Here is an 18,019-nt window from a genome sequence, read left to right as displayed (position 1 = left end):
AGTCAGGTGGTACTGGCATCAGCCACGCTCAAATGGTGCTTTTTACTTGCCACCAGCACGAGGGCCAGTCAGGTGGTACTGGCATCAGCCACGCTCAAATGGTGCTTTTTACTTGCCACCGGCACGAGGGCCAGTCAGGTGGTACTGGCATCAGCCACGCTCAAATGGTGCTTTTTACTTGCCACCGGCACGAGGGCCAGTCAGGTGGTACTGGCATCAGCCACGCTCAAATGGTGCTTTTTACTTGCCACCGGCACGAGGGCCAGTCAGGTGGTACTGGCATCAGCCACGCTCAAATGGTGCTTTTTACTTGCCACCGGCACGAGGGCCAGTCAGGTGGTACTGGCATCAGCCACGCTCAAATGGTGCTTTTTACTTGCCACCGGCACGAGGGCCAGTCAGGTGGTACTGGCATCAGCCACGCTCAAATGGTGCTTTTTACTTGCCACCGGCACGAGGGCCAGTCAGGTGGTACTGGCATCAGCCACGCTCAAATGGTGCTTTTTACATGCCACCAGCACGACGGCCAGTCAGGTGGTACTGGCATCAGCCACGCTCAAATGGTGCTTTTTACTTGCCACCAGCACGAGGGCCAGTCAGGTGGTACTGGCATCAGCCACGCTCAAATGGTGCTTTTTACTTGCCACCGGCACGAGGGCCAGTCAGGTGGTACTGGCATCAGCCACGCTCAAATGGTGCTTTTTACTTGCCACCGGCACGAGGGCCAGTCAGGTGGTACTGGCATCAGCCACGCTCAAATGGTGCTTTTTACTTGCCACCGGCACGAGGGCCAGTCAGGTGGTACTGGCATCAGCCACGCTCAAATGGTGCTTTTTACTTGCCACCGGCACGAGGGCCAGTCAGGTGGTACTGGCAATGATCATGCCCGAATGATGCCTTTTACAAACCATCTTATAAGTCCTAAATCTTCACATGAGGAATAATGAGCCAAAATATTTATAAAAGTAACACCTGCAAAACTATTTAATCCTTACCTGGTAATGATGCTGTAGTGGAATGTACCTGGCCTTTTGTCTTTGATGGTTCTGTGCTGTTTTTATCTGGTGGGGGTAACAAAAAGACTTGAAACTGAAATAAATGCTTTCCAACGTTTCTATATTGTAAATTTTATTAATGACAGAAATACTTGGACCTGTTAACCCTTTTGGTACCCACCCACTGGAAACCACCCCCAGTTCTATGATCTAAAAATTTCCATTAAAATTTCATACCATTTTATATACTAAAAAGATCCCCGCTTCAGTCCTGAATGACCATGCGATTGCACCTAGAAAGTTCCCCTCCAAAGCACAAGTCCAAGCAAGGTTGTTTTTGTGGAAAACTATCAATAGCCCATGCATACCGGCCTCTCCTATCCATGCCACCAATGTTATCCAAGGAAAAGGCAAAGCTTGGCACCAGTGATGCTGCAACTCAATTCTACAGCTGAGTGAACTGGGGCAGCATGAAATAAAGTGTCTTGCTCAAGAACACAATACAGAGCCTGGTCTGAGAATTGAACTCACTACCTCATGATTGTGAGTCTCACGCTCTAACCACTGAGCCTTGTGCCTTCACGCCTGATATACTAAACGCCCAAAATTATTTCACTAAATTCTTTATTAGTTTCAAAATTGATTGAAACCAAGGAAATGTATTTCAACAGAAATATGGCAACAAAGGCTTAATGGGATCTTAATTAAAACCTTCCATCAAAATTGAATGTTAATTAATGTTCTAAACACCTAACTTATTAATGACAACATTATTTTACTAAACTCTTTATTGTTTTCAAAATTTGTTGAAACAAAAGCAGTGTTTTTGAAGAGAAATATAATGAAAAAATGGGTTAAAGAAGGTTATGTGAAACATAAACGAGTGACTAATTAGAAAGCTTCGTTTCAAACAGGTGCTTTGAGCAGTGAATTTGATGAGGTGGAGACTTTAGTAAAGTTCTGGATAAATTAGTAGATGTGGTCTTTGGTTGTAAGTTGATCCTGATCAAGCAGTTCTATGACCAAGGACATTCTAGCCATGGCCACCCTCTCATTTTTTAGGAATAATGCATCCAATGAGTACATCCTTTTTTAAGACAGCAGTGATTTGGTTACTGTCTCTAGCAGATGGAATGGCCACATAAAGGGTACTGCACTGGTTTACAAAACTATAGTCCAACAACATCAACAATTCACTACTCTGGATTGGTACATATTTTTTACTGCCCCTCCACCCAAAAGACAAAGTTGACCTCAGCAGGGTTTGAACTCAGAATGTAGAGCTGAAAGAACCCGTACAATGAATTCTATCTGACACTTTAACAACTCAGCCAGTTTTTTGTTTTTAAAGAAAATATAGAAGAAAAACTAAATGAGGTCATTTCAAGGTTTATAGGTAGAAATGTGTAACAGATCAACTTACCAGACAATGCCTTCTTTTTGGAAAGATCTGCATTTTTATCTGAAAATAAAAGGAAATGAAAAAATATTAATACAGTCTGAAATTATATCTTATTTAATTTCAAATCATGTAAACCTCACTGGTGCTGGTGCAATGATAAAAAAGCATTTAATTATAAAGTGGTTAGTGCTGGGAAGGGTACAAGAGAGATTGTTACATCCAAAGAATGGCAACTTCTTTAATGCACCAAGTGCATTAAAAAGGGCATCCAGCTGTAGAAACCTAACCAAAATTGAAGCAGACAAATGAAGTTTGGTTTTCCCATCTGTCTAGAAAGTCTGTATCTCTAAATGAGAACCAACCTGGACTGTGGTGGTCTCTCTGACTCATACCAGCATGGAAAGCAGAAAGTTTAGCCACTATTTCTAACAGACTCCCGTTTTGGCGAGCCTACACCTGAATTTGAGCTCCTGTTGCATTTAACATGTTACCCAGGACCCCAGCGTCACAACTTCTACATACTTGATTACAGTCAATAGTTTAACAAATATCAGGAAATAAACAAATAAATTTTTTTTAATTTTAAAACTTACGAAGTTTGGCCTTTTTCTTCTTCCTCTTCTTCTGTGTAGAATTTTGAGTCAATTTTCTCTTTGGTGCTTTTTCTTGTGATTCCTAGAATGAGAAAATGTTTATAATAACTACAATTCAGCTGGCAGTATATCAGTGGAAAATATTTTACATGGCACCAGAAGTATGGTAAGAAGTTTGCTTCCCAACCACATCGTTTTGGATTCAGTCCCCCTGCTTGGCACCTTGTCAAGTGTCTTCTACTATAGTCCTGGCCTGACCAAAGCCTTGTAAGTGGAACTGGTAGACAGAAACTGAAAGAAGCCTGTCATAAAAATATGCGCACACACACACACATATATGGTGGTTTGCAGAGTTTGACCACCTCCTACACCTTATGGCATCTGATGTGGCTTTTTAATCCAGACAATGTATTGAAAAGACACCCACATAGATTGGACATCTGATTTGGACCATCAAGAGCTGCAGATAAGTTCTGATTTTTGTGGGTCTTAAAATGTCTTTTGAGGCCTCCGTTAGATTTGCAAACCTTCTGGCATACATCGCACTGAAAGGTGTGCACAGATATACAGGCAGAATATACACACATCAAATCATTTTAATGGTCACTGTTCCATGGTTGCATGGGTCAGCATTTTCTATGGCCAAATGCCCTTCAAGTATATCCTCTTTCACAAGATGAACAGATGTTGCATAAAAAGAATAAGGATTCAACACCAGAATGGGAAACAACGATGCAAGCAGGAAATAACACTGCTATCTTTATAATGAGTTCGATAAATAAGTATCAGTTGAGTATAGGGGGTTGATGTAATCTAATTACCCCTCCCGCAAAATTGCTGGCCTTGTGCGATAATATGAAATCATTAATTCCAATGGCAATTCGATCTGTTAATTGATCGTGATATGAGAAAATAAAGTATCACACGTCGATATTTAAATAAAGTCTGTATTACACGACAATAAACGATCAGTGGCACCTCGATCATTAATTACTAAACGATCAGACAACGAAAGAACAGCGAACTTTCAGAATAGCAATCATTACCTCATGGTGAAGAAAAAGAACAAGGAAGAAAAGATGGTTTTGTCCAAATGACGTTAATCAGGGCCCATTGGTGGAAAATTTTCTCCCAGGACTTATCATTGCAGCGACCGATTACAATCGAACGTGGTACCGATTACATACACAAATATAATTCTTTTTAAAATTTTCTACCCCGACTCTCCATTCCATGCCCCTTCCGCATAAATATTAACTCTTACACTCATCTCATGAGCGGGTGTAATCCTAAAATGATACCGAAAAGAGTTGACACACACCAAACAGGACGGACGGAGACACGACACACACGTGGTGGGTCGGTGGACATAGCCAGGACATTCACACATCACAAGCATATATACTTACAGAGCCTAAAATAATCTGTCCATTCACAATTTCATAGTCATTAACTTCTTCTATGCAGACAAGGTTCTTAAATTCCTTGTCAGAAAAAAATTGTGGGTCAATTTCGATCGGTTTCCAATTTGATGGAGATTTGCTCGCCATTTTAAAAACAGTTTCTATAAAAACCGGAATGGAAACCGGTGTCTTGTTAACGAAATGAAAATTGAAATATTTACAAAGAACATTATGCTACTTCACCTACCTATGATAATTATCATATCATGATATATTTAAATTTAATTGCAATTAATATAATTAATTATGTAATTATTATTGATTAGACCAAAATTTAATGTAAGTGCTCTAGAAATAATGTACTTAAGGTAAGAAGGTTACTTCCCTTGCATCAAGAAACGGTGAGATCAATAGAGACATAAAGTTGTCAGATAAATTCGCTCGTTTTTATTCTTCTTGTTTTGTTGTGACATTTTGTTTAGTACTATTATTTGTCAGGGAAAAAAAGGTTAAATTTATACAAATTTTAAAAATGATAAACAAAAGTTGTAGAAAAGCCATAAACATTTCTATAAAAGTATTTTTCGTGTTAATTCAAGTAGTTTTAGAAAGGATTAAAATGGTAAAAAAAAAATTTTTAAAAAAAAAAAAGGAATGAATTTATGTAACAACCCTGTATTTTCTGTCGGTCATTTTCTAAGTGAAAGAAGTTCGGCTCCGCTTAATAATTTCTTTATTAGAAAGTCAGAGAAAGAAATCCGACGACTAATTGATCTTTACATGACTTTAATTTGCTTTCGTTGTCGTTGCAGCTGATATTCAGTTGGAACCTTTTTCTATAGAATTGGTCTGGAGGAAGGGACTTCTTTGTTCACTGCATACTTCTGCAACTTCTTTGTTTTGCTGCTGGTTCTGGAACCATGGCCATGTCCATTGTTGTTCCTTTAACTTTGGGGAGTTTAATACTGTCAATGTTCTGTTTGAATAGTTTCAGGTTAACACCTATGAGAAAGACATCAAGGTGGGAGTAAATTCCAGGTGGATTCTAAGCGTGAAGGCGCGTGGCCTAGTGGTTAGGCTGTTGCACTTACAATCTCAAGATCGTGATTTCGGTTCCTGGACCGGGCGGTGCGTTGTATTCTTGAGCAAAATACTTCATTTCACGTTATTCCGTTTCACTCAGCTGTAAATGAGTAATTCTGCAACGGACTGGCGACCCGTTTAGGGACGATGGTGCGATCTCGGTTACTTACGCGGCGAAAGTAAAGAATATGCACACCCGGTGTTTAGGGTTAGGGTTTTTGTTACGCCGAAAACGGATGGTGTACGTATTCTTTACCCACTAACGCACCATGGAAACCGAATAACTGGCCCTATGAGTCGTAGGACTTGAGACTGTAATGTTTAAGGGTTGTTGAAGATGATGACGTTCTGGGGAGAGAGGACTGACCCTGTTGTCAGTGTAGAGGCGTTATCAGGTTCTAAAGTTAGTGGTGGGAGATCACATAAAAAATACACCGTGACACAACCCTAACAATTAACTCATTTCTCTTATATAAACATTTATTTACTTGAAAAAAAATTACCTGAGAACTTTCATCTCATTAGCGGAAAAAGTGCAGGTTGTGGAAGTATATGTGAGATGGTGTTCTGTTAAGGAAATGCATAAAATTTTTGAAGTCGAGTTTCCAAGTAAAGGCTTAGCGGCAAACGAATGCTACAAATGTTGCTTAAGAAATGATACACTTCAGGACCGGAGTACAACACCCCAAAACAAAGAGATTCTACGGTTCGAACATTGGACATTATTCAGGACATTCGCCAAAGGACTACTCGAAATCCGAAGAAGTCAGTGCTGCAGTCTCACTCAAGCAGGAAGTCATGCCAATGGGTGTTGAATAGTCTAAAGTTGAATTCATATCATTTCACATATGTACAGCAATTAAAAATGGATGGCAAAAGCAAACGAGTCGATAACTGCACAGGGCTTCCGAATAGCGTTGCTAATGGCCAGCGACAACCATTCCAGCACTTGCAAATTTATTTCTCTATTTACACTATGCTACGGCACCCGGCTTTCCTTTTTCGTGCACCATCCTATATAATGGTTGGTTCCTCCCACATTGGTCCTTCTTACACTATAAATGGGAAGTTAATATTTTTCCTCCTCCAACCTTTATATCAAAGAGAGAGAGGAGTCCTTTTTGAGCCTTAGGCTCATAAGGTCGTTTCCTAGATTCTGTGACGCATATATTCCTCACCCTCTTACTTCCTGGACGGGACACTGGTCCATCGCAGGATTACTCATGCTTGCCGCCTAAGTGGACTGGAACAAATTGAAATAAAGTGTTTTGCTCAAGAACATAATGTATTGCCCGGTCTAGGAATCGAAACCACATTCTTACGATCATGAGTGCAACACCCTTAACCACTAAGCACCTACATGGCACTTATACGCACACTCATGTATATACACAAGCAGACGTTTTTAAAAATATCCTCTTCTGTTCCATTACGCTCCTCCACCTTTGCCTGCGCATCTGTCTCTCTATCCCCACTTGTTCCTTACTTCCTCTTCATCCTTACTTCCTCTTCACCCTTACTTCCTCTTCACCCTTACTTCCTCTTCACCCTTACTTCCTCTTCACCCTTACTTCCTCTTCACCCTTACTTCCTCTTCACCCTACAATCAATTATCACATAAAAATGGGCCGACGTTTGCCATCTCAATTCTGGCAAGTCACTAATTAGAAAGAGACCGATCTAAGGGACATAACTCCGTTGGGCTTAAGACAGCTTAATCCCTTTCTTTTATTTTGTTAGTTTGTCTCTTTTAGTTGCATTCTTTCAGCAATGATTTTCGTTCCGGTGTTTTACCCTAAATTGGATGTAACATTTTCAAACCTCTCGCAGCAAAGAGCTGAAGCCATAGACTTCTTCCCCATCCATGTCCAATGATTGCTATGTTTATCTCTCCCTTTTTGGCAATCCATACAGTCCTTTCTCATGAGAAACTCTGCTGTTGACCACCACAGCGTTAAGTTTGCCGATGAGAACGTCCTACAATTAACGGACACAGAGGAGTTTTGTCTGTTGTAAGATGTATTTTGGATGATGATGATGATGATGATGGTGGTGGTAGTGGTGGGTGGGGTGGAGGACTTTCCCGTCGAGCGTGACGTATGAGTGTTCAGCTGTTTGCCAAACGACGTGCACAAATGGTTTGTTTATAATGGTCAAATGTTCGTGTAGGACAGTATTGGCTCAACTCTCTCTCCATCCAATCGACGTTGTTTGAACAGGTGAACGGTGTACCACGCGTCAGGCGTCGGAGTGATCGCAAAACAACGTAAGATGAATCGTTTTGCTCAAGAACATGACGCACCGCCCGGTCCAGGAATTGAAACCACGATCTTACGATCGTGACTGCAACATCCTAGCCACTAGGCCATGCATCCTCACAATAATAGTAGTAGTAGTAGTAGTAGTAGTAGTAGTAGTAATAATAATAATAATAATAATAATAATAATAATAATAATAATAATAATAATAATAATAATAATAGAAGAAGAAGAAGAAGAAGAAGAAGAAGAAGAAGAAGAAGAAGAAGAAGAATGGTTTCGAATTTTCCCACAAGGAAGGGATGAGTCGATTACATCGATCCCAGTATTCAACTAGTACTTATTTTATGAAACCCGAAAGGATGGAATGCAAAGTCGACCTCGGCGGAATTTGAACTCAGAACGTAGCGGCAGACGAAATACTGCGAAGCACTTCGTCCGGCGTGCTAACGATTCTGCCAGCTCGCCGCCTTTGGTGCCACTTTGGCGTGTGATCTACAAATTCAAGGGAGATTACTTTAGGTTATTTTAAAATTTAGTTTGTGTTAGTGCTACTTTCCGTGTGATCTACGTGAGCAAATTTACTTTGGTGGGTGATCCATGTGCTTATTTTTATTATTGTATTGTTTATTTTTGGTTTCTTATTATTATTATTTACTAAGACATAGATGAAACATGGTGTTCTTATTATTAAAATAAGATGAATTTTGAAAAAATACATTTACAATGCTAAGCATGCCCTGCAGTAATCTCCCTTGTAGATCACACGCCAGGCACAAGGCTTGACATTTGGGGGGGGGGTAGTCGATTATATCGACCCCAGTACTCAACTGGTACTTAATTTATCGACCCTAAAAGGATGAAAGGCAAAGTCGACCTCGACGGAATTTGAACTCAGAGCGAGAAGATGGGCGAAATACTACTAAGTATTTTGCCTGGTGTGCTAACGGTTCTGCCACCCGGCCGCCTTATATGCCACCCGGCCGCCAATAATGACAACAACAATAGTGTACCCAGGTGCATATGACTCATTGGGAAAAGTTAAAAAAGAAGATCGAAAGCTTGTTACGTTTAAGAAAGCCGGACAGACGGTTTGGTTAACCTCATAGAACGGCCAAACCTCACGCTTTGTCACTGTGCCTACGCCGTGTACATTTAGATAAGGACGATTCTCCAGTTGCTTTCTTGATTAATTGCGGTGAAATCTATTCGCTAATGTGATCTGAATAATATCGAAATATGTCTGAAGTTGTCTCCCATGTTATCAATATACACACACACACACACACACACACACACACACACACACACACACAAATTCCTCTAATCTCAGTTATTGACTGATATTTTCTTTCTTTCTTTCCCATACAATTATTTCTCGCCAGCTTTTCAAAACTACACAAAAGACATTTTGTTTATTCCAAGATATTTCGGTTAATTCATATACAAATGTTACCGAAATATATATTGACGTGAATTCTTCCTTGATTGGCAGAGTTAGCTGAGACTCGAATTGTATTTTGGTTTTCTTCTTTCTTTGGGGGTTTGAAGGAAATAACTGATGACCCTTACAGGGCCTCTGGGACTGGCGAGACTGATGCTGTTAATATTCTGTTTAAACTGTTACAGATCAACATCTGGGAGAGACATAAGCAGAGGGGAGAAAGGGCTGGAGAAAGAAGGGTTGGGCATAGTGGAGGGAGAGAGAGAGAGGGAGAGAGAGAGAGAGGGGGGGGTGATGCAAGGGTGACAATAAGTGGAGTGACGAGTGTGTCGTGAGGGTTGCTGTCGGCTGATCTGATGTGGTGACTGGCTGAGTTGATGAATGGAAATGTGTTTCTTGGGTTTCGTGAAGAAGTAACTTAACAACATCCGCGAACAATTAACAAAAGATTTTATTATTGCACATAGAGTTTTAACTGCGTTGGTCTTTTACAGATAACAGTAGCAATAATTACATACTGGGAGAGACATGCTGCTTGGAGTTTAGGATGGGTTTATTGATGTAGTAACATGTGGCTGGCCCAGCATAACTGGAAACAATTCTGCTATATTCGTGGTGACGGACATTCCTGTCATGTGTTTGCTTTTTGTTTTAACCGTCTTCCTGGATCGTGTGGCTGTGACAAGAATGGAGACACGTCGCCCAGCTGCCTCAACATTCTTCCTAGCAAGCGGTGAGACGTGTGAATGAATCAACCTTTCTCAAAGCTCTGCAAAGAGTTCAGGTACCAAAAGCGGCTTATAAAGGGTACGAGTAGAAGATTCTAAGAAATTGAATCACGTGATAGCTTGACGGTGATTGGTTGCTTAATGGGCCGATCATGTGAAACTATTGCAGTTTGGTGATGATGCCTGATCTCCACAAGTGGCTTGAGTAGTGATTGTATGAGACCAGTTGGCTGCAAGGAGCAAAGACGATTATACTAATAATAGAAAAGACAGGGTGGGGAGACAGCACTCTTGTGGGTCACAGTGACTGGGCTAGAATGTGCGCCGCCCGTGGTAGTCTGCGAATTGGCCGCCGCTATGCAAGCTTATACAGTTGACCCAAAAGTATCACCTTTATAAAAGCGTCCCTGAGATGGCCTGCTTCTCTCTCCCCCGTCTCCCATCTCCACCCGTCTATTCCAGGTAAGCTACCTGCGGGCTTGAGCATGTCTGTTAGTGATGGATTGCCAATCAGCCGAGTGGTCCTTCATTGAATGCGATTTCAGGATATCTGTGTACTCAGAGCCGGATTAAGAACCGCAGAAGCCCTGAGCACTTAAATATATAGAAACAAAATTAACGGTAACATGAGAAATAATGTTTATTTTTGTAGACTTCCCCTTTATTTGTATCTACTAAATTTAATTGCAAAGTCTTTGATCAGATCCTCAAAATTAATCTTACGTAATACATTTGTTTCTTTACTCAGTAGAGATAAGGTGTCCCGTATATTATTTTAGTAAGTTTAAAGTGATTTCTTTTGTGCCGTAAAACCATTTACCATTTTTGAGGTGCTCCACTTCCCCTGCCTCCCCCCAAGCCTGTGCTTATTTTGTTTAATGGTTAATTCAAGATGTCTGTGTACTTAGTAACAGCAACACCATCTTAGGTGGGTGAGAGGAGCAGTGCTCCATTGTGGAGTAGAATGTCAATAACTGTTGGCAGTCGAAATACCTTATGGTCTTAAAGAGAAAGACTAGTTTTGGGGAATGTGGTTCTGGCTGTGTTAAGACGTGCTTTTGCCTGGAGAGATCGTCAGTAGGTGAGGGCCATCATTTGAAGTAGTGTTTACAGTATCTGTTTGATGTTTTTCTCTCAAATGTCCATAAAATAAGTACCAGTAATATACTTTCCGAAAAAGAGTTTGTAAAATGTTTATTATTCGTAACTAATAAACTTCTCTCTACAAAAGCTCTCTTTGTGCTCTGTCGAATTAAAACATTATCTTAAGGTGACGAGCTGGCAGAAACGTTAGCACGCCGGACGAAATGCTTAGCGGTATTTTGTCTGTCTTTACGTTCTGAGTTCAAATTCCGCCGCGGTCGACTTTGCTTTTCATCTTTTCTGGGTCGATAAATTAAGCACCAGTTGTGTACTGGGGTCGATCTAATTGACTTCTCCCAAAATTTCAGATCTTGTGCCTAGAGAAGAAAAGAATTTAACATTATACGTTTGCTCCCACTCCCCTCTCTCTCTCTCTTTACTTCTATCCATTTTTCTGTTTCTCCTGTTTTTTTTATTCTTTCCCTGTTGTCACCAAAAGACAGAAAAGTAAAAAGATGAACACGCAATTCTTGCAAAATGGGTGGAGGGTCGACGAAGAAAAAATTACGTCACGCTATTTATTTGTCCCGATTATTTTAAGTTGTGAATACAAATCCTGTCGAAGTTAACTTTACTTCCCTCCAGGGTTGATAAAATGAAATATCAGTCACGTACTGGTGTCGATGTAATCGGCTGACCTCGACGCATCTCTTCAAAATTGTTAGCCATATGCCTAAATTAGAAACAATTATTGTACCTATCGTCTTTCTCCCTCCCCACAAGCTACTACCCCCTCACACTTACACAAGCCACCCACTTTTCTCTGTGTTTCTCCTTTAATTTAATGCTTTAAAAGTATTAAGTATTTTATTTTTATCTGATTCTCGTCTCCTTTCTTTCCCTTTTATCTCACCCTGCCCTAACTCGCCGTTACCCACTTGGCTGATAAAAGTTAAAGCGCCAGGTATTGTATAAAGTTTTCTGATAGTCAACGTTACCTGTTCACGAATGACTCACCTGCAACTGCAGGCAGTCACTGAAGAAACGGTTAATTGCCGGTGAGGGGAAAATATTGATTAAATCAACAATCACGTGAACAAGGAACCGGCAAGTTTGAATTTCAGTTGTTGATTGTCAGTTGTAGTGTTTCTTCGATTTAAATTGAGTTTTTTTTTTTGTTTTTTTTAAATTCCTTGTCGTCCTAAATTCTTTATTTAAATTTCATCAGCAAATCCGCAGTTAATTTACGTTTGAAAACACTAACTCGGTTTTACCTGTTGATAATACTTGTTAAATAACATGACGACAAACAGATTTAATTATTTGAAGTAAAGGAAACATCGTTAGATAAAACTATGTGACAAAAGAAGAAGAAGAAAACGTAATGTATAAGTATTTTTTTATGATTTTCATTTCAACACGAGTCTAAAAGAATTACATAAACTGGTTAAAGGTGTTGTTGTTGTTGTTGTTTAACCAAAGCCAGTCTTGGTGTAGCAGACCCTATTATCTAAAATATTCCAACCCTGTCTATTGCCATGATTTTCTTACATGCAGAGAACCCAATATTCCGTTATCCAACGTGTAATGTATTTAGAAGGGAAGTTGACTGCTATGTCTAGCATGAATATTTCCCACAACATGCTTCCGTCGTGTTGTGTTACTTTATGTAAATGAATGCGTTTTTGGCAGCAATTATATAATAGTTGCTTCTTCACAGCATTCATTGAAAAGAACGAAAGTAGCCCTGCTGTATTATTATTATATCCCCAAAGCTCTTCCATAAACATAAGTATTAATATAATTACTGCAACAATGAGCCCCGTTCACGGCTTAAAAAGCAATCCGTCCCGACGATGATTAGTTGACACATGCAACAAGTGAGCAGTAAGGCTTCAAGACAGGCAAATCCCTGTAATTAGATGAAACTGTTGTCACATGATAACATTTTATCTATCCGCCAAATTCAAACAAACCCTCATTAGAGATGCGACCAGTTTGTTCGGCGGACGGCAACGAAGCGCGGACGCAATTTGGGATTCTTACTTACATAGAATGAATGAATGAAACGAAGGAAAAACAAGAGGTGTACACGACAGAGTGGATCCAGGAAATAGTTACATTTTTATTGTTTTTTACGGGAGAATGAGATAAGATAAAAGAAATAACAACTCTGTGGATTCTCTTTCATGGAATTTATTTGATAACGATGATTTTAATGAGTACCTGGTCTCCGGAAGGGAATTCAGGATAATGTACCGCAGAATATGTCAACTGGAAGAGATTTTCACAGCCAAGATGTGGCAATTGTTGTTCTGTCTGCCATCATTTACTTGCTGGATGTTGCAACAGGTGAGTGAGTTCTATCCTCGCCAGCATGTTACGAAGAAACGCAATATATATCCTGCACAAATGCATTCCGTTCCAAAGCTGAGGGTTTCTAAATGAATTACAATGTCATTCCAAATACTCACTTGAATCTTAATGAAAATATATTTGTCGAACTTAATTGCTTTTCTTATTTAATGCATGACACTTTTGGAAGAATTTTTTGATGGCAAAAGTTTATTACTAAATTCCCATGTTTTATACATATATTAGAACCTCGTGCTTATTTTATTCATGTTTGGAGGGTGTTTGATAGTTTTCTCTTGTCTGACAAATTTATTACCAATATCTTTCGGTTAAATGTTTTAACATATATGGTATTCTTGGAAATTCTTGTCCGATTTTATGCTGTAGTAGATTTATTTGGCCAAGGGTTGCAATTTGAAACTTAACCATGTTGGAAGCCAACAAAAAGTATTTTCATCAAAGTTCTCTGTTTTGTTATGAGTATATTTATTACATAGTAATTTGGCCAGGTCATGTTGTACCTGTTAATGGTACCTGGAACCCAGAAATTTTGTTTCATGGTCAGGGGCTCAGTGACTAAGCTGTTCATCTCTTAGTTTACTGGATGAGGAGGGTGTGTGGGGATAAATGAGGATTAAAAATAAAACCTGTCAAAAGACCACAGTACTCCCAGAGAAGCCAAAGTTTAAACAGTTGTGGAGACGAGACGGGCATTACGGATTCAATCTCCATATTGAAGCACTTCGTTACTGGGCACCTACGGCCAGAATTTTAAAATAATAATGAGCTTATTGTATATAGTGTTCGGAGGCACTAAAACACATTGGAAAAGAGGGGGCAAAAAAAAAAGCAGCCAAGTAAAGAAATACAGCAATGAAAGCTACATGCACATGCACGCTACATAGATTACAACAAAAACGGGATAGAAAATAGTGATAAAGAAGAAAGGTGCCTTGGCAAGCCCGGAATGGTGTTGGAGGATTTTAAGTAGCCAAAATTTTTGAAGTGTCCTGACCTCTGACAAGTGAAACTGGTAGTTTATTCCTTGCTTCGACAATTTTGAGTGTGAAAAATGATACATTACAAAAATAAAACTTTTTGTGAAGGCGCGTGATTTCGTCGTAAGGTTGTGGTTTCGATTCTCGGGCCGGACGTTGTGTTGTGTTTTTGAGCAAAATACTTTATTTCACTTTGCTCGATTCCACTCAGCTGCTAAGTCCAGATGAAGGGGTAACACCACCGAATCTGGGAAAACCGGCATTATAAGCCTATAATTCGTGGTGGACCATTCAAAAGTCGCCATACATAACAGTTTATTTTTTTATAAGAAAGTATTTTTTATTTAACTGTTTCTTATAAAAAAAATTTTTTTCCCTATGTATGGTGACTTTTGAATCACCCTGTATGTATATATATATATATATATATATATATATATATATATATATATAAAGCATCGTCACATGTAATGACGGGGATGTGAGCTCGAGTCCACAGCTAGCCACCTACACTTTTCTCTGCAAAGTAGGGATAGTTTATCCTGTTCAGGCTATATTATTAGCATTATTCTGCGATTGAGAATTTAAAACATCACTTCTTTAACTTTCTATATAAAATCTTGTTTCAGTCATTAGACTGCAACCGTGCGCGGAGACCACCCGCTGAAAGATTTAGTCGAACAAATCGAGCCTGGTACGCATTATATCGGACTTTTTTTTGTCGAACGGCTATGTTATTGGGACGTAAACAAATCAACATCGATTTCAATAATGGTAGGAGACAAACACAATTACACACAAAACGGGCTTCTTTCAGTTTCTGTCTACCAAATCCACTCAGAAGGCTGTGGTTGGCCCGAGGCTGTGGTCGGCCCGAGGCTGTGGTAGAAGACACTTGCCCAAGGTGTCACGCAGTGGGACTGAAACCAGAACCATGTGGTTGGGAAGCAAGCTGCTTACCACACAGCCACTCCTATGCATATACAAACACGCACACACACAACGGGCTTCTTTCAGTTTCCTGTCTACCAAATCCGCTCGCAAGGATTTGGTCGGCCCGAGGCTATAGTAGAAGACATCCAAGGTGCCACACATTGGAACTGAACCCGGAACCATGTAGTTGGTATGCAAACTTATTACCACTCAACCTCCCCCCCAAATACATATAAGCTTGCTTCCCAACCACATGGTTCTGGGTTCAGTCCCACTGCGTGGCACCTCAGGCAAGTGTCTTCTGCTATAGCCTCGAGCAACCAAAGCCTTTTGAGTGGATTTGGTAGACGGAAACTGAAAGAAGCCCGCCGTGTGTGTGTGTATATATATATATATATATATATATATATATATATATATATATATATATATATATAGGCACAGAAGTGGCTGTGTGGTAAGCAGCTTGCTTCCCAACCACATGGTAGAATAAGTACTAGGCTTACAGAGAATAAGTCTTGGGGTCCATTTGTTCGACTAAAGGCAGTGCTCCAGCATGGCCGCAGTCAAATGACTGAAACAAATAAAAGAATCTATATATGTGTGTATACACGTTTGTATATTATATACACACACTCCTCTTAACATCACTCATTTACCATATCCCCCCACCCTCTCTATTAATCGTAAATTCGTCATTCACTTACATCACCTCTATCCCCGTTCGACCCCCCCACCACCACCACCACCATTCTGTCTCTTCTATTCTGCACTCAGCATCATTCTTCTCTTTCTACTTTCTTGTTCCTTTTTATATAATTTTCTATAATTACGTAATTGTTTTACAGGGTGGTCGGTTGGTCGGTTGGTTTGCAGGACGAAATGTTTTGCTGTGTTTAACATCGTTTTACTTCGTAGGCGCTGGATGGCTGAATGGTTAAAAAATAAATTTGCTTTGCAGCCACAAGGTTCTGGTTTCGATTCTGTTGTGTGGTGTCTTGGATGTATGTTTATTTTGTATAACCTTGTGTCGACCAATGACTTGTGATTGAAGCTACGTAGCATCTCGTGCAGTGTATGGCGTTGGTAATTCATAAAGTATACCCTTGTCCGACCCCCCCCCCCCGTCATGCTGATTCTTTCTGGGAATTACAACAAGGGTACATCACTTGTCTGTGGAATATTCAATCAGGTTTATTGAATGAACCTGGTAGTTGAACTGATAAATCAATTGAACTTGATGCTTGGAAATTCTGACAGATCGACTTTTATTTCAGCGTTCAAATCCCACCTGGATCACCTGCTCCTGTGGTCTTAGCCCTTCTTTACCACTCTGTGTGTGTGTGCGTGTGATATCTATGTTAAGTCTAAAAGCTGGTGTTTCAGCCTGTAAACATCACACACCATCACGTGCACACACACACACACACACACCCCTGTCATACACACCCCTGTCATATACACCCCCTGTCACATACAGACACACCTCCCTGTCACATACACACCCCTCTCACAGATACACACCTCTGACACCTGTCACTCCCCTTCACACAATTCTCTCTCTTCTCTCTCTCTCTCTCTCTCTCTCTCTCTCTCTCTCATGCAGTTGTTCACAATGTGAGATTAAAATGCTTTTATATAATTTTATTGAACTGTAAAATTCTTCTCAGGGTAAAAGCATTAAAAAAAAGTCCCCCAAAAATAAGAGTTTAAAATCCTAAAATATTTTAGAAATTTGAACAAATTTAAACAAAAAATGGTGAAACAATAAATTATTTTCCTCTGTAATTTGAAACCATGTATCAAGTTTTTGAAGATTTGACTTAAATGTGGAATTTTAATTGTTTCTAATTAAGGCATGTGGGTGCAGGGTGAGGAGGTCAGTTGGTTACATCAGCCCCAGTCCTGACTAATGCTTTATTTCATTGACCCCAGAGTGATACAAGGTAAAGTTGACCTCAACAGGATTTGAACTTAAAAGATAAAAAGCACATACACACATGCACATATACATGCACACACACATGCACACACATATACACAAACGTACGTGTTATGGGCTTCTTTCAGTTTCCCCTTTACCAAATCCACTTGCAAGGCTCTGATCAGCTTGGGGCTTTGTAAGAACACACTTGTCCAATGTACCAAGCAGTGGGTCTGAACCTAGAACCATGTGGTTGGGAAGCAAGCTTCTTAACCACACTGAAAGAAGAGAATATATTCATTAATGTCCGAGGAATTGGGATACAAATTAATGGGACCAAACCCCCAGCTTACGGGGTGGGGTGGAGAGCTCACCGACATGCACACACACACACACACACACACACACACACACACACACACACACACACACACTCAACATGCACATGTACATACGCACACTCAGTTACGCATTGGGGTCGGTATAATCGACTTAATCCGTTTGTCTGTCCTTGTTTGTCCCCTCTGTGTGTAGCCCCTTGTGGGCAGTAAAGAAATAACACTCAGCACGCACACACACACACACACACACACACATCAAATACATTTGAAGGTGTATGGTGAGTGCTGAAGGCTTTTAACCTTGGAAGTGACATATATGACGATTGTAGTCTCCATGTCAGTGTATCATCGTGTGTGTGTGTGTGTGTGTGTGTGTGTGTGTGTGTGTGTGTGTGTGTGTGTGTGTGTGTGTGTGTGTGTGTCTATCACTCCTCCCACCCTCTTCTCTCTCCCATGCACAGCAATGTTGGGTGAGTGG

General features: G+C 40.2%; 2 protein-coding genes across 9 annotated transcripts in view; one reads left to right on the top strand and one right to left on the bottom strand.

The window, feature by feature from the left end:
* The window catches only part of LOC106872530 (ATP-dependent RNA helicase DDX24), a 23,926-nt gene extending 18,386 nt beyond the window's left edge, over positions 1–5,540 (bottom strand). The window contains exons 1-4 of one of the 3 annotated variants that reach the window (XM_089355996.1): positions 5,066–5,540; positions 2,991–3,072; positions 2,419–2,457; positions 996–1,061 (exon numbers count right to left, since the gene is read on the bottom strand). In XM_089355996.1, coding sequence (XP_089212122.1) covers positions 996–1,061; positions 2,419–2,457; positions 2,991–3,072; positions 5,066–5,086 — 208 coding nt within the window. In that variant the 5' untranslated portion in view covers positions 5,087–5,540. The other 2 variants (XM_089355995.1, XM_089355997.1) reach the window with 2 other exon arrangements.
* A 5,924-nt stretch (positions 5,541–11,464) lies between these two features.
* Positions 11,465–18,019, top strand: part of LOC106872646 (uncharacterized) — a 46,454-nt gene continuing 39,899 nt past the window's right edge. For 2 of the 6 annotated variants that reach the window (XM_089355989.1, XM_014919711.3), the window contains exon 1: positions 11,465–13,342. In XM_089355989.1, the coding sequence (XP_089212115.1) occupies positions 13,258–13,342 (85 nt within the window). In that variant the 5' untranslated portion in view covers positions 11,465–13,257. The remainder of the gene's footprint in view (positions 13,343–18,019) is intronic. The other 4 variants (XM_089355990.1, XM_089355993.1, XM_089355992.1 and 1 more) reach the window with 3 other exon arrangements.

Source organism: Octopus bimaculoides, chromosome 8 (assembly GCF_046866305.1).
Source record: "Octopus bimaculoides isolate indiv1 chromosome 8, ASM4686630v1, whole genome shotgun sequence".
NCBI lineage: Eukaryota > Metazoa > Mollusca > Cephalopoda > Octopoda > Octopodidae > Octopus > Octopus bimaculoides.
The sequence above is the reverse complement of the archived record's forward strand: the minus strand, read 5'-3'. Positions and strand labels throughout refer to the sequence as shown.